This window comes from Siphateles boraxobius, unplaced genomic scaffold (genome assembly GCF_051911475.1).
Source record: "Siphateles boraxobius isolate OS27281-9 unplaced genomic scaffold, OSU_SipBor_1 12, whole genome shotgun sequence".
In the NCBI taxonomy this organism is placed as follows: domain Eukaryota; kingdom Metazoa; phylum Chordata; class Actinopteri; order Cypriniformes; family Leuciscidae; genus Siphateles; species Siphateles boraxobius.
The window spans coordinates 25,571,389-25,592,904 of record NW_027508722.1 but is presented as its reverse complement, the minus strand read 5'-3'; the positions used below and the strand labels follow the sequence as shown (position 1 = coordinate 25,592,904).

General features: G+C 40.6%; 1 protein-coding gene across 1 annotated transcript; it reads left to right on the top strand.

The window, feature by feature from the left end:
* Positions 1-13,741: 13,741 nt before the first annotated feature.
* Positions 13,742-17,331, top strand: scrt1b (scratch family zinc finger 1b). Its single transcript, XM_077205099.1, has 2 exons — positions 13,742-14,221; positions 15,109-17,331. Exons 1-2 carry the CDS (start codon positions 14,107-14,109, stop codon positions 15,831-15,833), a joined length of 840 nt encoding a protein of 279 aa, XP_077061214.1. The 5' UTR covers positions 13,742-14,106; the 3' UTR covers positions 15,834-17,331.
* The last annotated feature ends 4,185 nt before the right edge of the window (positions 17,332-21,516 follow it).

Here is a 21,516-nt window from a genome sequence, read left to right as displayed (position 1 = left end):
TAACCTTGATGTGATGATTCTCTCCATCGAGATAAACATCACAAAGCCAGTCCACACAAATATGGCATCAAGTCTGTCCTGCTATCAATCTCAGAGAGGGGTTATCTGTGGAGGAGAGCTCAGCTGCCCCATTCTTCTCCATCTGAAGTCTACCTCACTGCACTTACAGTCTCCATCACACACTTAGAGGATAATGAGAATTTTATTTTTTGGGGCTTTTGTTTTTTTTTCCTCCACCATATTTCCCAGCTAGAGAGGACCACAGAGAGAAAGGGAGACAAGACAGGGATTGATGTACAAGTATTTAGTAGAATCTTTTTTTAAAAAAAAATTTTTAAGAAAATTGTCATTGTGTTTTTTGTGACATCATGGACAAAAGCAGAGGAACGAATATTTAATCTGTCCAGTGTTTGATACGTTATCTTTTGTAGCATGAAATAGTAAAAGCATGTTTCTTACACTGTGTTGTAGCCATGCTGCAAAATTTCAGCCTCAAGTAATTTTGTCTTTCCACAATGACACTTAAAAATCTGCATGGTGCAACACAATCACAACCAATCAGGACATATGAAGTTTAATTTACAGCTAAAGGGAGCAGGATTTTGCACCACTAGTGTAGATTAATATGAAAGAGAATTAATTGCTTGTCGCATTTTCATGCTGCACGTTTAGGACAGTCTTACATGTCAAGTTATTGTATTGGTAAAGCACAAACAAGAATTGCCTTTATAGAGTCATTTGAAATGTTTCTTCATCTTTGTTTTAAAATTAAAGTGACTTTTTTATTTTTTTTAATACATTTTCTAATTCATGCAGCTAACGCTATAAGTAATATTACTTCTGTCTTCTGAGTAATAAGGCAGTGCAGCTATGCCAACTCATAGACCGTCTGCCAGAGTTTTGAATAAAGTCAGATGAACTAATTATCTCTTCCAGACTTCATGCTTAAGAGCAAAGAAGGCCCTGCTCTCAGAGTCCAACAGAGAGAAGATAAACTTCACAATTACACACACACACACACACACACACACACACACACACACACTGATTCATCTGTAGGATCATTGGTGCACAGCTCTTGGATATTAGAGAGATCTTTCTCATATACTCGTAAATAGCTTTCTTCCCTTTAACTCTGTGGCTGATTATCTTCCCTCATTGAGTGCAGGATGGTTAGTTTTGTTGGGTAAGAAAGGGTCTTGTACTCGGGGGGAATGGATTCAGAATAAACATGCTAATCAGATTAATTCACTTGACCTTGTACTCTTTGTCTACAGGGTTAGAGTTCCATGCCAAGTCATGTCTATTTTCAATTGCCTCGTTTCCCTCCCCTCTACTTTCGTCTCTGTCTTTTTCCCCATCATGATCTGTTAATTATATAGTCTTTGTGTGGTGTATGTTAGTACATTGTGCGCAGCCATTCACAGTGGCTGGTCTGATTCATTCATATGAGCAAACAATGGTGCGGTGCACGTATAATCAGCTTTCTGCACTGGTGAGCTTTAATAGGTCAAACGCAGAGAGCAATAGGTACGCACCCAAAGCTGCTTCTGAAGAAGACAAAAAAGACATTTTCATGGGTCTCATTAGCATAGCAGTGTGGATAACATCATGAAGTTTCAGTTGGGATGCAATATATCAACACAATATTGGTTTTCGATATCGATATTAGAGACTTTTTTTACATTTTTATTAGTGTTGGTCTGTATTAGGTATTTAATTGTCCATACTAAGTTTCCCCAAGTTTTACATCTAGATTTACATTCAATGATTTTAAGTTAATCTTTAAAAACACTAATAATTTATTAGTTAAATGTAATTTTTTCATACTGTACATTATAATGTTGTGATGCCTAAATTTACTTGTAGCACGTATAGTGGTATATTTGAGTTTTTAGTGTTTTTAAGTAAATTTATATTCGAGAAAATTTCATAGAACTTTAATATCTGCCAATATTTTGATTCCCAGTGATGCATAAACTGTGAAAAATGTGTGTGAATACACACATACATTATATGTTGATTTGTGTATACACAAAATACAATCTAAAAAGGTCCAAATGACTTATCACTCTTAAAGAGCAGCATATCTTCCAATGTTTTATAGTTTCATGCGTAGGGCTTGACATTAACTTTTGTACTCACCAGCCACGGTGGCTAGTGGTTTTCAAAACTTACTAGTCACTCAGCATTTTCACTGGCCATATTTTGACATCGAAAGACACTGATCCATTATATTGTTACACATGCCTTTTCTTTCTCAACTGTTTACATTCACTTAAAACATTACTGACTGTGTTTACGTGAATCCTCACCAAGACCAGCATTTTGCATTTTGTGTGTATTTGACTGTTTAAGCGCAATAAGCAGCAAAATAGTACTGAGAGGCGGCTTTATGCGCACACACTTTGGGTGTGAGGCGGGTTTGTGTGTCAACTCGCTGTCGGAGAGATGATAGAGTGAGAAAGCACAGCTGGTGTCATGTATCTATTCTGCGGAAAATTAGTATTGGAAGTGTTGAAGATATTTCAGCATCGATATGTAATGAAAAATCGACATTTCTGACACTACATTTCACCTAGTTTATTTTTTCAGATGCCTTTTTAAAAGACTTCAATTGAAAAATGTATATATATATATATATATATTCTATATAAAATTCAACCAACTAAAGTGGCTAGTAGGAGTGACTGCGTTACATCCCACTGCTGAAATACACCCACATTTGGTGGGTGTTAATGTCAAGCCCTGGTTATGCGAAACATTTCTCTCTTGTTACGCTGCATTTTTATCTGAACCCACAGTCCCCCATACCTCATTTTTTGTAGCATGATTTTGCTGAATCCGTTCAGTAAAATCTCCTGTGTCTTACGCCTAAAAAGCCGCTTGCACCCACACATACAAACACACTCTCATACAGTACAATGACAAGCCTCTCCATTATGAAACTATCTCCAGCCAAAGTGTCCAATTATCGGACCTACTCAGCTGAGTCTTCACACATGGAAGGGCACACACTGAGGCCAGCACGGCACAAAATTCATCCCTTCTCTTTTTTCCTCCTTCCTTTCACAAGTTGGGTACACATTGCGAAAAAGGAGCGTAAAAAAAGAGGCAGAGGGAATGAAAGCAAGAGACGGAGAAGAGAATGGGCAAAAATCAAACACCATTTGCATAATGTGGCTTTTGTCCCCATTTTCAGTCTCTTTAACTATCACATCTAATTAGAGATCCAGACTGCCAGCTAGAGATAGGTGTGTGTGTGTGTGTGTGTGTGTGTGTGTGTGTGTGTGTGTGTGTGTGTGTGTGTGTGTGTGTGTGTGTGTGTGTGTGTGTGTGTGTGTGTGTGTGTGTGTGTGTGTGTGTGTGTGTGTGTGTGTGTGTGTGTGGGTCTGTTTTCATGATTGTGTGAGTGTTTGGGTCTGTTTTCATGATTGTGTGAGATAAAGAGGCTTTGCTGAGTCCCAGGCTGGCTCGTTCCTCTCCCAAGAGACTGCTTATGACAAATAAGATTAATGTAGTCCCTCTGTCACCAGACCGCAGTCCTGCAAATGATAGGTGACTTTTTCAGCTGGTAGCCAAAGCACATGCTGGTCAGTGCACGCTTGAGCTGTTGGCCATTTGGACCTTAATGGAGACCAGCCAAACGATGGGTCAGACATGGGGTCACAGACTGTTACCCGTAGACTGCTCTAATTGCGGTAGGGAATACATCCACTAGAAATCCTTATATAGAAATCTACCGGTACTCTTTGAGAAACCCTGTTCCTGTCATGTAGCCAAGACCCAGGTGCCATGGGAAAAGCATTGTGGGGGCACCCTCTGGTCTGTTTGTGTTTTAATGAAATATAATTCTGGACCCATCTGCTTGTCAGAGACGTTGCCAGGTAGGCTCTGCTGCTATTTGCAAAACTGGAAATCTGACAATCAAGTGTTTAGGAAAGTTTTGATTTAAATGTGGTTTCGTAATTAATGACTGATTTGACTTTTTATTGAAATTTAGACTTGCTGCTATTTGCAAAACTGGAAATCTGACAATCCCGTGTTTAGGAAAGTTTTGATTTAAATGTGGTTTTGCAAGTATGATGACTGAATTGACTTTTTATTGAAATTTAGACTTGCATTTGAGATTGCAGCCATTATGGCGTTTTTATTTTGCCGTGTATTTTTGTTTGCCGTGGGTCTTTTTACTTTTGGGTTGACAGTTTAACTGAACAGACGGTATTCAGCTTTTCTAGGGCAAACAGCCAATCAGAGAACTTTCAAATAATGCTGTTAGGCCAAACTGACAACCTCAATGTTTATTGATATAGGGGTGAGTGGCAATGGTTTTAAAACTTTCTGCTTTAACATCTGTAACTCTGTTGTTTTGCACTATTTATCTCTAACTTTGATACAATTCCCCTACATTTATGCACTACAAGTTACATTTTTTCTTTAAAGTCTACAAAGTATTCCAAGACTGTGTCAAGTGCAAAGAGTACTGCTGTTACAACCAACCCAAGTAGCAGTGTGAATTGTAACAGGTGGGTTGGAATGTAATAAACAAAACAATAAACAACTGAACATGTGTCACATACACTCTAGACTCTGTTCCACGTGCTCACTCTCTCAGGGTACGTTTACTAGACGATGTGCTAAAAACGGAAACGTTTTTTCTTTGTACAGATGACAACGTTATCAAAACGATCCCCATTCACACACATCTTTTAAAACGCCTAATAATGCTGTATTATTTGCTGTAATAATGCTGTTAATATCTGCATCCTTTTATTTGCAAACAGCAAAACAAGAAAAGCTTACAGACTAAACACATAATATGCATGTGCATGACGTCATCGTTTTCACAGATTCACGTTTTTGTAGTTTACACGTAGATGATAAGGGTGTCGTTTTCAAAAAGTAGCACTTTGAGACCCGTTTTCAAAAGTTTGCTTTTTCAGGCCACCCTTACGGTGCTGACCCACTTGTCCGACACGACTGTCGCGTGGTGTCGCGACGCCTCCCCCACATTTGTACGTTGATGGGCGTTCCTCTGTTTACCGCTAGGGGCGTGGTTTTGACGTATCAGAACAGAGGACCTGCGAGAGACTTCCCCCCGTCTCCATATGCTCTACTTCTATTGGATAGTCGGGTCGCGTTCAACGGAATAAATTTGCATAAAGAGGGGCATCGTCCAGCTTTTTGACGCGCGACAATTTTCAACATGAAGCGCCACCTTCCTGGAATGCTTTGCGGGCGCGACAAAGTCGCTTGACGTCACCCATAGGAATAAAGTGGAGTGCGGCGTGACAAAAGTGGATCAGCACCATTAGGGGCCGTTTACACGACACCTTTTTCAACTAAAAACGGAAGACTTTTTATGCGTTTTGGCCGTTCATTTACACTAAAATGGTGGCCTGAAAATGCATACTTTTAAAAACAGGTTTCAAAGTGCAAATTTAAAAAAAAAACATTCCGGATAGATTCAAGCGTTTTTCCTAAAGATTCTCATTCACACTGAAACATCGGCCTTACAGCGCATGCGTAAACCCTCATAAAAGCTCACTAAGATGATACAAACATAATCAAGTTATCCTGCAATTGTTCTGGCAGGATCATTGTATTTAGCAAATTATCTCACCATTCAGTCCTCACTCAGTCACCATTATATGTTTGGTCTAAACCCCAACTGCTCTCATGTTTTGCCGCAGGGCAAATGCGAGTGAATTTTCTGTCACGTTTGCAGGACTGTGATATGAAGAGTGTGCAAAGTAAAAAGTGGGATTGTCTTTTTATTAGTTTTTTTCTTTTCAAATGTCTATATATTTTTTATTTAGTTTATTGTAGTACTTCAGCTTAAACTAAATGAGAAATCTTGCAAGTTTTTATTTAAGTAATACAAATATTTATAGTTCCCTTTCCTTCAGTCACTCTGAGTTAGGTCAGTGACAGACAAATGGGGGTTTCGCTTAGAAGCCTATCACCTTCGAGTTCTACAAAACGAGTCAATGGCAAAACAATGCCATGGGTCTGCGGAATTTGCATAGCGCAACTCCGCCCAACCACGTGGGTATAAAAGGAGGAGCGTGGCAATCTCGCATTATGTTTTTGCTTCGGAGCCAAGAGCTTCTCTTCACTCCTCCGCAAGCCTTTTCTGAGTTCTAATACGTCGAGACGAGCCGCTCTTTAGTCTGTTGGTGTGACGGCGTATTCCAGCGAGATCACATTGCCTGTTGCTGATCTGTGCAGTGATCTGCCTACAGTGTGTGTGTTTCTCCCTGGGCGCTTCAACACTCTGTTGAGTTTTTCCTACTCTCTAAAAGAGCTTACACATGGCAAGTCTTTTTAAAGATGTCTCGCCCTTGTACTTCTGGGTGCGGTAGAAACTTTTGCCATCTGATGTGCACAATCGCTGGCTAGCGTGTTTGGGCTTAGATCAAGCTCAGGCAGCGTTTGTGGATGAGTCATGTTCTCATTGTGGGAACATGACCATCGCAGTGCAGAGTCCCCTCTGCCATACCCCAATCTATCCCCTCCGTGAGAGGCGATACTTTGGCTGGTGGCCAGGGAGACCTGAGGGTTACGGTGTGGAACAAAGCCCTGACGATTCCTCCTCCGTTCTACGGGCGACGAAGGGGACTGCATGCTCCCTGGGTCAAGTGATATCCACTTGTGTGGTCCAGGAAAGACACCTATGGCTTAACCTGGCTGATATGCAGGAGGCTGAGAGAACCCATTTCCTCAACTCCCCCATATCCCAGGCTTCTTCAGTGGCACGGTCAAGGACTATGCCCAACAGTTCTCGGCCGCCCAGAAGCAGACTCAGGCTATCAAATATATTCTGGCCCGGCGGCCAGCTGCTGCCTCCACCAGCCGGCGGCTCAGACACCTCAGTCCGCTCGCTGCCAGGGCGCCCTCCTACGGCTCCTGCCCCTTCCGCCCGGCCCCAGCAGCAGCCTTCACCCGGGCCGCGCCGTGGAGGTAGCCGCAGGAAGGCGCCCCAGCCCCACAGCCTGCCAAACGCCAGGCGAAGTGACACTCCTGATACGGGCAGCTCGGAGATGGGTTGCAGTTCTTCCCAGGAGGTGGTTGCAGGGCCAGGGAATCTTTTGTTCTCCAGAAAGAACTGACAGTCCCATCTCTGAGCTCCCAGAGGCAGAGGATGGCAGTGTGCGATGCTCCGCCTCGTCTCCGTAGGGTCCTGTGCAAGATCTGGGAGCAGGAGCAGGTCCTCTTGGTTGCCGCTCATTGGCCCACCCAGACTTGGTTCTCCGAACTGGTGCTCCTCGCGACAGCCTCTCCCTGACCAATCCCTCTGAGTAAGGACCTCCTTTCTCAGAGACGGGGCACCCTCTGGCACCCACATCCCGATTTGAGTACCCTACCACCTCAGGTGGTGGCTACCATCACTTCTGCTAGGGCCTTGTCCACGAGACACGCCTATGCTCTGAAGTGGAACCTCTTCATTACCTAGGGTTCTTCTCGCCGAGAAGACCCCAGAAAATGCCCGATCAGGTTGGTGCTCGCTTTCCTCCAAGAGGGGTTGGAAAGAAGGCTGTCTCCTTCCACCCTGAAGGTTTACGTGGCTGCGATCTCTGTGCATCACTACCTTGTGGAGTCAAAAACGGTGGGGCAGCATGACCTGGTCGCCAGGTTCCTTAGGGGGGTGAGGAGACTAAATCCTCCTCGCTCTCCTCTTATACCCTCTTGGAACCTCGCAGTGGTCTTATCTGCCCTGCAGAGAGCAACCTTTGAGCCCTTGCGATCAGTGGAGCTTAAATTCCTGTCTATGAATACAGCGCTCCTGGTCGCTTTGGCCTCCATCAAGAGGGTAGGAAACCTGCAGGCATTTTCGGTTGACGAAGCGTGGCTAGAATTCGGCCGGCTAACTCTCATGTTATCCTATGACTCCGGCCTGGATACGTGCCCAAGGTTCCCACCACTCCTTTCAGGGATCAGGTGGTGAACCTGCAAGCACTGCCCTTGGAGGAGGCAGATCCAGCCTTGGCACTGCTCTGTCCAGTATGCTCCCTCCGTGCTTACGTAGACAGAACGTAGTTTTTCAGGACCTCAGACCAGCTCTTTGTCTGTTTTGGTGGGAAGCTGAAGGGAGGGCTCTCTCCAAGCAAAGGTTGTCTCACTGGATAGTGGACGACATTGTCTTGGCTTTCCAGACGCAGGGTTGACCATGCCCCCTAGGTGTGAAGGCACACTCCAACTGGAGTGTGGCTTCCTCCATGGCTTTAGCGCATGGTGCCTCGCTAACAGACATCTGCAGAGCTCATTCACTCAGATGAGATCTTCTTAGACCCTGAGTTCCTCTTGCCATCACCAGAGTGCATGCCCGGTCGGTCAGCCCTCGTGATTGCTAGGTGCCTCCATGTGCATGGTTCCCCCGTTGGGTAACCCCTACGTGTGTATTTCCACCGTAAGTCTCGGTTACGTATGTAACCCTCGTTCCCTGAGGAGGGAACGGAGACGTTACGTCCCCTTGCCACAACCGCTGTACCGCTGGAACAGCCTGGAGTTCAGAACCTGAGAACCTGATTTCACCAAGTAAAACATGTTCCTGGATCAACAGCTTTGTTGAACCTGGAGCAATATTCCAATCAACCAATCAGATTTGAAGGTTTACAGTTTACAGTTTGATCAGTTTAGGCTTACAACCAGGTTTAGGTGCTTCTATGAGTGTTATTCACCTATCATTTCCCTTTGATTTTATGGGGATAACTTAAACCCTACCCATAAGTTATCCCTAAAATCACATATAATTTATGTGGTTATTATTACATTTTCGGACAAGAATGATAATTATGATAATGATAATGTAATTTAACATACAGTAGTCCATAATTGCAAGTAGAATTATAACCCAGAAGTGAATTGTTGAAATTTCTGTTTTTGCTATGTGAATCTTTTTTTTTATTTTTTTATGCAGAGACTTACAAATTCTTTACCTTATGTGGTTGGTGGTCATGTATGATACCTATTTCTAAGTGGTTAAACTGATAGTGTTAAACTCACCCCTTGTCGCAACCATTAGTATGCAGAATTCAATAGCAAGTTGATTCCATGTGAGTTTCTTTTGGCAGTGAGTCCACTCTGAGTGATTTGGCTCCTCACAGTGACCAGGGAAAACATCCGAGAGCCTTTCAGTGATCTGCAGGGAGATGAATGCAGAGCTAGATTGCGTGTGCATTTGTATGTGCGTGTCTGTTTACGTGTCAGAGTTGGCTATAATATAATCTCTGAGCTGGTGTTAATATCTCTCTCTACCTTGGCTCTGTGTCTTGTGGTTCAGAAGGATGTAACCTCTGATCACTTCTGACATACCATTGTTTGACTGTCGGCAGAATTAAATGATATCTCTCTCTTCTTTCTTTTCTTCCTCTCTCCAAAACAGAATTCCCAGTCTCTGGTATGTTACTCTTTCACAGAAAGGCTTGTCAAGTATAGAAATGCAATTTCACTGATTCAAGGCAATTACCTTGGAGCCTCTTTCCTCATCAGGATGAAGAAACTACAAAGGCACAGATGGAGGCTGACTCTTGTAAAGGAAAGAGCTCGAGGCAAAGATCTGCAGCAGCCCCACTGACACTTGCGTGGTGATGACTTAAATCGCTCAAGCGCTCGAGACAAAGAGGAGGAGAGAATCCTAATTACCCACCATCACTTGCATCATCCTCAATTTGCTGTGAATGTAAGGGGAGAGAGAGGGAAGAGAGAGAGTTTGTAGTACATATTACATAGTGTGTGAATTGTAGTGCCACCCACTAACTTTAGTGGAATCTTTGGTATTTGTTTCCCTGGTTTGCCAATGAAGTATGTTTTACTCAAAGAGAGGGCAAGGTATGTTTTACTCCTAGACCAGCATTTCTGGCCTGTTGAGGACTGTACTCAGCAATATTTAGTGTTATTACTGCGACAGCAAGTTGAAGGATAATATTCAGCGGTCCCCTTTATTTGTGCTCTGAAACCTCTGTTGTTATAGCTTAAGTGAACCATTGTCTTACAAAAGAAATGCATGATATATCTGTACAATAACCATTATTGGATTTATTTTTTAGTTATCATATCGTTAGATATTATACAGTATATTAAATGCATGCTCATTACCCTTTATTTATTACATTTAGATTACCTTTGTCACCATCTAACGCTCACTTAAGATTGATCTTTAAAGACACTAATAATTTTAGTACTGTTAAATGTAATCTTTAGCACATTTAAAAAAAATGTTTACTTTATTTCAACTAAATATGTAATTTTAATAAATATTTAAAATATATAATAAAATAATAAATGTTTAATAAATATTTATTTTAAATATGTTTTATATTTAACTATTAACATTTCACGTCCTTTGCATTATTCTGTAATGATGCCTCAAAAAAATATTTTACTTTAAATTGAATTAGACAAAATGGAATATAATTTTCTAAATATTTGTATAAATTTTTATTTTTATAAATATTTAAAATATATAATAAAAATAAAATGTAAATATTTATTTCTTAAATTAATTTAAATCTTTTAAATTGTAAAAAATAAGTAATATTTTATGCTTCTTTAGTAGTAATTATCCGTGTCTGCCAGAATTTCAATATTGGTGCATCTGTAAATCTCATTTTCTGATTTTATTCTCATTTTAGATCTGATGCTTTATACATAGTAGCTGTTTGTCATGAAACAGATGGTTATATAAAGCTTTTTTATCAAACATACCTACTTATGAGGGGTCCAAGCAAAGAAGGTGCCGAAACCCTATTGTTTTTGTACTGATCATCATCATCTTCTTCTTCTTCCTCTTTATTTTTCTACCATAAGAGTGTATGGGCCATAAATCATAGAGACCACATAGTTGGCAGGATTGTCCTGATCGTGCAATGCTACTCATGTGCACAGACACACAACCGTCTGACACTAGGTGGTGCTACGGCGATTTGCATTTTGAATCAAAACTTTGGAACCCTAAACAAAATTCTAGAAAAAAAAATATTTTCCATCAGAATCCCTACAAGCCCTACAAAATGTCTCCTATACATTTTTTTTTCGCCATTTAGAATATACCTAAAAAAATACTATTTCGAACTCCTAGGCCGTTGGTCCGATCTTTGCCAAAATAGGCCCACACTGCTTTTGTGGGCAAAAAGCTATCAAAAGAATTGGCAAAGTTAGGCCTATAAGTTAATTAATTTGTCAGGCAGCAGCAATTTTTATGCATTGATCTATAGCTGCTGAACGCAATTTCAAAGCTTAACAAAACTTTACACGCAAAGACAAAAGGGCATTCTGAGGATACACACCACGTTTTGTAAAATTCCACCAATGATCCATGAAGTTGATAAAAGGTAAACATCTTCTTTGGTGGACACCCTATAACATTTCCTCTAAAATGACTTGGATACTTTAAAAAAAAACATGGCCACGAGCAGCCAATCAAATTTAACAAAATCAAATCTGAATGGCCTACCATTACAAAAATGTGCATCTTGTGAAAATGAATATGTGTACTGATTTTTGTGAAAATCAGCCACAAGCTAATAACTTTGCAACAGTTAAAGTTTTGAGCTGCAAATCTTTACATTAATTCGAAATGGTCCTATCCATGCGTTTAATCTACATTTAAATGTTGAATATGAGTCCTCCACTCATACAGTAAACTACACATATTATGATCAAGCTCTAACTTTCAGTAAAGATATAGCTAAAAATCACTTCATAATCATTCACATGGGCCATTGGTGCTTGGACCCCAATGATTGCTGCTTGCGGCTATCTATATTGATTGGTTTCTATAGTGTGTGTGCACTTTGTTAATTAAATTGAATGTACTTAAGATGACCTAACCAGCTAGAATCAGGATATTTGGTATGATTTGACCTGAAAACCCAGGAGAAACTCTAGGTAGATTAAACTGATCCAGTTTAGTGCTGAACTGACAAAACAGGTGATATGTAAGCTCTGATCCTCTGATTTTAGGGGTGAACAAACTGCTTGAAGACCAAACCACTGAATTTGTGTTGATCCCATCAACACTACAACCAAACACTTCTCTCAAACTCCTTCCCTCTATTTCTCTCTTCTAGTGATTTTGAGTTCCCCTATGCTGCTCCTTCCCCCCCAAATCCCGGCTTGTTCCCACTAGGCTCCATCTGCTCGTGGAGGGGGCCACAGCAGCTGCAAAGCCTGAATCTTACACTCCTCTGTGCTTGCCTGCCTGCCACTGCACACGAGCACCAGCTGTAAACTAGCCTACGCAACCTATAACACTGCTGCTAAAAATCACAGAAAATCACAGGCAGGTGATTAGTTAGTGATGGCACGGAGTGGATGGGATTTTAGGTAATACTGGTTAAACATAGAAAATAGGGATTTTTGAGAGTACTTTATGTCTGAAAAGCTTACTTTATATTCTCTAATAATTGATACCAACTCATAAGGTTATGGTTCAATAATATCGTCATATGGCCTCTATATTTTAGTTTTATTTTTTTAGAAATCATTGACGACTTTATCTTTTCTGTTGCACTGGCAAAAGAACAAGATACTGTAAAAAATAACAGCATCTTTTTTTCATTAATTTAAGCATACACAATGCAATTTACAGAGTTTTCACAAGTTTTCAAGTGTAATGAACTTCGGCAACACTTTTTGCCCTTTTGAATCAAATAAATAACTACTAATATTGCTAACTGGAAGGAATATATTGAGCGGGACATATCTAATATTTGTAAATCGGTGGCAAAGGGTTTTGTGAAGTTTGTGGATGCATTTTGTGAAATCTTCAGAGCAGATGGGTAAAGTAAAGTTAAAAAGTAAAGTTAAATGCTATTGTCATATTGTTATTGTCATATTAATAAAAAAATTGCTTTGAAATGTTTTCATCCTTTTAAATAACTTTTGAAATAAGACCCAGCTATTATCTTTGCTTCACTTTTGAGCATAAAATGTACCTTTTTCATAAACCTAACCCCAGCGATACAAACCAGAGAGATAGGCAGTTTATTAGTTACTGATAGGAAGGAGTAGATGGGATTTTATGTAATTCTGACTAAACAAAATAAATGAGTGCATGTTTAAGAGCAGTTTTTTAAACTTATTTATTTGTTTTGAAAAACAGCAAGGATATGTTTTCTATTTTGGACATATATGACACAAGAACAAATATAACTGCCTATATTATTTAAATAATACAAATTGCTAGATATTGCTGAGTATAATATTTCCGTTGATGTCCCATGTAGGCTATTTTATGCAAGCTTTCAGAGAAAAGGTGCTGAATACGACCAAAGAGAACGAGGAACAGACCAAGTTTGAGGTGTAACTGTTATTTCGTATTGACTTATTCTGAAAGAAGGAATGAAAAACTAAAATGTTTTCATTCTTTCAAATAAACAAAACATATATATATATGTGTGTGTGTGTGTGTGTGTGTGTGTGTGTGTGTGTGTGTGTGTGTGATTCACTTTAATTTATGTTTCCAAGCCTGGATGACGTTCAATAGATTGTCGTAACTCGACTTTTCCAAACAATGCATTTTATGTTTATTCCTCAGGAACATGGCGGGCGCCGTGAATGTGGTGAAAAAAATGACTGAGAGACGAGTTACAGCATCAATAAATCATTCTCGTCCAATGTTGTTCCCGGGAGATTTCTGATGGATGAAATTAAGCACTTCCATCTCCATCTCCCACCTGATCGCGCGCGTATAAATCCCAGCAGCTGATCAGCAGAGCTCAAACATCAAACCGACACCGCGCGAGCAGAGACAGCAGCGGACACCTCTCTCTCCCCCCACCCCCCGCTTTCACAGCAATAACAACAACAGCTTCTCCGGAAACCTGCTCGCATTTAAAGCTGCCCATTTTTGGAGCGCTTCCATTTGGGTCTAAGCGCACTCTGACACTCGGGCTCGGGGAGGCGGATCTGCTGCTGTCCAGTGCTGAAGTTGCATTTCGCCTGTGCAAAACGGATCGTGCACAGCTGAAGCAACGGAGCTTCCTCGTCTTTCCTCCCGCTCAGGTGTTTGACTTTCAGCCCTGCAGGACCAACTCTTCGATTGTGCGGTGGATAAAGAGAGGATAACGTGCTGGAAGAGGATTTCAGCTCTGCGCTCTAAACATGCCAAGGTCTTTTTTGGTGAAAAAGGTGAAGCTAGATGATTTCTCATCCACGGAACTTGAGAACGTGTACGGCAGGTCCAGGACCGATCTTAGCTTTCGGATACACGACAAAGGTAATTGCAAAGGAATGCAAATGTTCTTTTTTTGTTTATTTTGCACACTTTAGCCAAATCCAAGCATAGTTTTAAAAGCGACCAAGGTTGTGTGGTGCTAAGCAAGGTATTGGGGTTCATTTACTGTATAAATTAAACTCTGCAGGAAGGAAAGTAGATATCCAGTTACAGGATTGAGCACCTCTGTTGTTGCTTGGGATTTATGTGAAACCGTAATGGGAATGCAAACATAATAAGTGGGATTCCAGCACTGAAAATGCCTGGTAAAATTCACATGCATGACGCATGCCTTATGAAAATCTGCTGCTGGTAACAACCATAACTTCTCAACAACTTGGAGCCCAGTCACTTCCAGATGAGCTGAGGTGTTTTGTTTATTCTGCAAATCAAAGAAACGCTTAGTGCAGCTGCACACTGCACACTGTGCTAATGGTGGTGCCTTTAGAAAGGGGTAATTAATCTCCCACTGTAAAAAAAAAGTGCTATCTGTGCTCATACTGTAAGTCCACAGTACGTTTACTGTGGACTTACAGTATGAGCACAGATAGCACTTTTTCCTACGGTAACACGGTATCATTCACAGCTCCACGGCTTTGTCCTGAAATAACTCTGGAATAATGGGAAGTCAAACTGACATGTATTCTATTTGAAATTTCCTGTAGTGAATGGTCATTAAGTCTAATTCTATTCAAAGAGAAATCCTGAATTTGTGAACATTTAAGGAATCTCAAAGAGCACTGGCACAATCTGGTTGCCCGTCGCCTTTGCCAAGGTGGAGATAAATTGAGCGGAAAAGTGGCCATTGTACCGCCGAACCCCATTGTCCTCACTCGATTCCCTTGTGAATATGAATAATTAAATAAAAGATCTTGTTCTCTCCACGCTAGGCTACATCAGTGACTACATCACCCCGGCCGTTTATGATGGAGAAAGTGATGGTGGCACTAAAGTACCTTCTCCAGGACCGATTTATGACAGCAACCACAGTGACTACGGAGCACCTGACTCGGACCAGCCGGACAGCCCGCAGTCAGAGATCACGTCCGGGTACATCAACGGCGACAATGCGGTGAGCGAAGGTTACGCCGTGGATGCGTTCTTCATCACGGACGGCAGGTCCCGTCGGAAAGTGATCAGCAGCTCACGGACCCTCCAGAGGCACACGTGCAACGAATGTGGCAAAACCTACGCAACATCTTCCAACCTGAGCAGGCACAAACAGACGCACCGGAGCCTGGACAGCAAGATGGCCAAAAAGTGCCCGACATGTGGGAAAGTGTACGTGTCCATGCCAGCCATGGCCATGCACCTGCTTACCCATGACCTCAAGCACAAGTGTGACATATGTGGGAAAGCATTCAGCAGACCTTGGCTACTGCAGGGCCACATGCGCTCTCACACGGGCGAGAAGCCCTTTGGATGTGCACACTGTGGAAAAGCGTTCGCCGACCGCTCCAACCTGCGGGCGCACATGCAGACCCACTCCGCGTTTAAGCATTACAAATGCAAACGGTGCAACAAAACTTTCGCACTCAAGTCCTATCTGAACAAGCACTACGAGTCGGCATGCTTTAAAGGCGCGTTCTCGCCGCTCGGATCCGTCGAGGCGTGACTTCCGGTCTGTAAACGCTCACTCCCCCCGTCCCATCACGTGTTAGGATGATTAAGCTATCTTATCCATTTATGTCTCACAATCAAAATGAAACCGAATAATAGCACAATTTTATCTATTTTTTTTTCTTTTGCAAAGTTGACCTTAAAGGAATATGGAACCTTCGCATGCACTTCAGCAACCATGTCCTTAAATGACATTCAGACAGTTCACCTCGACGCTGCGCAACACTTGACTATGACTGGCGTCAAATGAAGGTTTGATTGACACCATGTTCCTCATTAAAATAAAACTCTTTTGTATTGTCAGTGGATATTATCACACTGCTGCAAGTGGCCCAAACGTATTCACAATCGAGGTAAACCGGTATTTATTTATTTAATTTTTTTAAATATTTATTATTTGTTTGTTTTAATTACTTCATCTAGGATGTATGATTCTCTATGATGCACTGAAAATGTGATTTTTTTTAATGATTCAATTTGCATTTTTCTTTCTGAATAATGTTGCCTTTTGGTTTACACCAGTCTTATTAACACGCCAAAGCATTTAGATCCATGGTAATAATTGAAAAAATGTATTTTGTTTGTTTGATTCTTTTTTTGTATACCTACATACTGCATGCAAAAAGAAAAGAAAAGAAATCTATGCCAATACCACAAAGCTTATAATTTTGCCAAAATGTAGAGATAGTATCAGGGGGCAATATTTCTAGGGGTTCTCTTAAGAATATAAAAAGCAATAATCATAATGCATGGTATTTTTGAAAGTAATAAAGTATTACCTATAGCAGTTTTTTCTAAATCAGGTACGTTTTGATCCAATACTCTTAATAAACATTTAAAAATACCACATCAGGGAAAATGCCAATGTAGAGTTTAGTGAGACTAAATCCATAAGTCTAAACCACCTTTCTTTGCTCTCTGCTTATGCACTGCCTGCCTCGAATTTCACATAGATTTAGGATGTAGGCCCAAAGTGCTGTAACTCCACTCTAAGCAATTCAGAACCATTCTCCAGAAGTGTGGAACATGTAATGTTTTTTTCTGAGGTTATCTTAAAGGGACAAGAAAGGACTGGAGTGATAGGAAGGTGTGCCATCTGCATAGCCGTTCTGTAATGCACTCACACTGCATTCCCAGCTCAGCTCAGATCTGACACTTTGTTTCCTCCTGTTTGGTTGTCCCTGAGTTTAAAAGCACTTCATTGTAGAAATCCTTAAAAAGTAGCACAAAAACCCTAGATTCAGGTAGATATTACCTAGCTCAATCTTCCTTTTTTATATCTTGAAAGAGGAACAACAGCTCAGTTTGTGAAATGATCTTCATGTAGATACTCATTTGAAGAGAAAAAAACTTTTTACTGTAGATGAATCCACTAAACCTGTTCAAGAAACAAACAAAAAATGTCCTGCGACTTTTTGAGCCAATGTTCAAATGATGTAAGCACAAGACACAAGGCATTTTAAGCACTTCATAATAAAGGCAAAGTAAACAAACACAGTCTGTTGCTCATTTGTCCCTGATTATTGCCGTTCCTCTGTGAAATTAGTCTATTAAAGAGGCCAATTAATCTTGGTGAATGAAAATCAATGCACACGCACTGACAAAGCAACGCAGGCCAATAGATGGGATGGGTGAAAACCTGCTATGATTATTTACGGTTCAGTATATCCACTCCGGCAGTAGAAATTGGTTGTTTTTAATGTAGCACCAAAAGCTGATAGACTAGAAACAATGGATTGGCAATAATGGATGTCCAGGGAGAACCATTTCCACAGGTGCTGAGTTTCATTTAAGGTGACATACTCGCCACAAAAACTTTGCTGTATGAGAAAAACGTGTGCTTTTGTTAACCCAAATCAACAGGTTTCATGGTAAAGCACATTAATGTTAGCAATCCACATAAATAAGTGTTTGTTTTACCGCTTCAAGTGAGGGATGCATTACACTTGAGTTGTGCTTTTGGTGATAAACTGCCTGTGTTAGGATGCAATCCGCTTCACAAACACGCACTATGAAGTGCTGCTTTTACTGCAGTTTCCTCTGTATCTGCTCAGCTCTCGTTCAGCGAGGAGCACCAAACTCTCCCGCTCAGGTTAATCTAGCTTGTGCAAACGAGGCCACCAGTGTCATCAATTTGCTGGGAATCATTATCCAAGCATTCTGAGCGTCTGTGCTCTGGTCTCCGGAGCTCTGGGTAATTGTGCTAGCAGGATGGGATCAGCAGGAGCCATTATTTAACCGGAGACAGCTGTGCGAGGGGCCGCACACGTTGATCTGTTTGCTGTTTCGTCCCTGTCTCTCTGCTTTAGGATCACAGCATCCCTTGAGTGATTCCTGCGTCTGCTGTACTCTCCGTGTGCACTCTGAGGTCCTCGGCTCTCTGACAAACCCCATAACTCTCTCTCAAGTCAAGCAGGTTTACTTTTACAACTGAGACCCAGCTTGATCTCAGAATAAACATTTTCAGAAGTGATTGGATTGGGTTTAGTCAAAGAAACTGCTTATTAGTGACATCACTGTTTTCATTCTGGAAAGCCAGAATCAATATCCATGAGGTTACAATCAGCAATGGCTGAAATTGTGCCGGTGTCAACTGATGGATTAGATCAGAGGCTATTAAAGCAAGCCTTGTATTTGAAAACACAGACGGGTCAGAGAGTGGTATTCATTTAAAGAGTTTGTTGATGTACTACAACTAATAGCGGGCCAGTTTCTGTACGTGCCAACATGCTCATAAGAAAACGTTACCCAGCAAAATGCCACTTGTACATTATTTTTATTTATTTTTTGCTGAATGTTCAATCCTTAAAAATCCTCATAGTGGTCTTTGTTCTCTATATTCTTCTGATGTAGAGTACTGACCTCCTGAAGCCATAAGCTTTGAGTGACGAAGAGTCCAAGTTTTCTTATTCCCATACAACTTTTTCTTGAGATTTATTCCCTGATAAACCTCGAAATATTTAACAATATAAATTACTGCTGGCTCTTGTGTGTCTTGTGAGAGACTGTCATACCCAAATTTAAAGATATCTCTTTGAATGAGATTTTAGAGCTGTGAATTTGTTCGCACAAATAACAAAAAATACAGTCTGTTCTTCAGAGTTATTAAAGGTTTACAGCACTTGGAAAACATTGTATTACATTTTTGGATTAAATTATTATGATTGTGGTCTAATATTTTCTAATATTATCCATTGTCAATTGAAACGGCGCTTCTTTTAAGTGTCTCGTATCACCACACCGTTGTTCGGCGAAATTTCAACCTGATGTCACTAGAAAATGTAACTATGTTATGAGGTGGCAATTTCAGATTAATTTGTATGATTATTAAAAAAAAAAAAAGCATGAAGGACCACCCCTAACCTCACCCTCTAAACATACCCATCACTGGAGCATAAGCAGATCGAACGAAAACGTACAGATGAGATCATACAAATTAATATGCATTAGCCATCAATTCGCTAAAACATAAAATATTTAAGAATTGCTGTGAGATTGTGTTGGAAATTCAGTCATTTAAATAGGAATCCATGTTGGAATTTCGGCGAAGGATTTCTCCACACAAATTTTTGCTGTGGGATCAAATTGGTCTTGCAGATTCGCTGCATTGGTCAAAAGAAAGCTGCTTTGTTTGAAAGTGATTAGTGTTAGCTGTGCTTCATATTTTACACTTTTATATGACCTGAGAAATTTCACTAAAGTGACCCCTTCTACTCGTTTCACACAGAAAACTTTGTATGCCTTTTGGCCATTTATTTATCCAACAACTGTGTTTTGGGGGCCTGAAACCGATACTGTTATCATCATCTCTGTGTAAACTACAAAAAGTGAATTTGTGAAAACGGTGACGTAATATGTGTTCAGTCGCGTAGTGTTTCTTTACAAAGTGACATTGCCAACTACTGGTCTGGCATGAATAATACAGCTTTTTAGTCATCTTCTCGGATCCGTGTGAACAGAGATCATTTTGACAACGTTGTTGTCTGTACGCAAAAAACACAAAGATACATCTTTTTCCGTTATTTGTACATTATTGTCGTGTAAATGTCCCCTTAGTTATCGATTATAGTGAAAATTACCTCAAAGGACTACAGTATCAATATTAGGATACTGTAATAATTTTGCAGTGTTAATCTTGTTGTTTTGTGTGCTGTAGTTGACTGTTTCATCTTAGTGGAAGCTTTAAGATACTGCTTAGATTATAAAGTAATTTAAGATCATTTAAACTCTTCAGTGGTTTGTGTTAGGGGCAACAACACAACAAATTTGCGGTGGTTATGATGTTTTTTGAGTTGAGAATTCAGTGGTGCGGAATGAAAGTCCCTACAATGATGCTTCCCTTCTGAAACCCAGTCCTGCAGATATGCCAGTTCCTTTAAAGCAAGGTACTATATAGATGACATATGTATCCGCCACAGTATATAGATTCTCAGTACCTCAGCTGTCTGTCACATCCTCTTTTATTCAGATATCTTTCAGAGTCCAGCGATCTCCTTTCTCTAGAGTTCTGTTTATAACCAAGCAGCTTGTTTCTTTTTAGTCTTTTTAATAGCATTCTAATACATATGTGTGCATTCTTTTCGAACAGCTCAACCATGACACCTGTAACATAAAGCATGCTGTTCCTTCTGATGCTCTCATCAGGGTTTACTTTGTGTAGTTGTCCATACTGGTGTAGGTGGAGGTCTTGAAAAGCAATGTCTGCAGGCTAACTTTTCTCAGACACACTTCGGTAGCTACAAGTAGCAGCCGGTTGCTCAGAGAGAGAGGATTTTTATAGCTGTTGCGCAGCCCCTTGAGAGAGTGTTACCTCAGATGAGAATAGACAGTGCATAAGGCATCTTTATGCGTTCTGTGTTTGCATGTAGTACTTTAAAAATAATATTTTAAAATGGTAAACATTAACGTGTTTACATTTACTTACAGTGTACTTACCTAAGAAAGTACTGGGTAATATAAGGTAACTACATCGGTTACGGTTAGGTTTAGGGCTAGATTCGGGGTTAGTACCTAGTTATTACCCAGTTATTGCAATTACTATAATAAATACAAAGTATACATGGGGAACACGACTTTAAATTAAAGTGCTTCCTGTTTAATTTTTCCAGTGCACAAAAATGTTGTAAAAATAGCACTTTAGCATGAGGTCACACATTTAACCTTTGGGTTTTGTCATAGTTAATTCCTCTCTGATGAGGTCATTAGATGCTGTAGAAGTTAAAAGTTTCCATATAAAAAAATATATATAATCATCCTTAGAATTCGAGTATGCGTTTTATCTGGCAGACAGTGGAAGATTCAAATAATTCATGAGGACTTTCAGTCATTCATAATGAGGTCTGTGTATCTACGAGGTGTCTATTTTGAGAGTGGTAAGAGTTCTTGTTGCATGCTCTTGCTCTGTTGCACGGCAAATATTCCCAGGCAAAGAATAGCGCTTTCAGGTCTCTAGGAGGAGGAAGGGTGAGATGGAGAGAGAAATGGTGGGAGGGATGGAGAAAGAAAGAGAGGGAGAGAGAAAGAGAGAAAGAAAATGAGGGAGGAGGGAGGGAAGTTGACCCAGTTTGGATGACATGCAGCTGAGAAAGCGTGTTCTAGCCTGAACAGTCAGTACATTTTTAATGGCTCCTTTTGAATATCTGTATGAGAGGGACGGTTCAGTTCCTTAATTGTGCCCG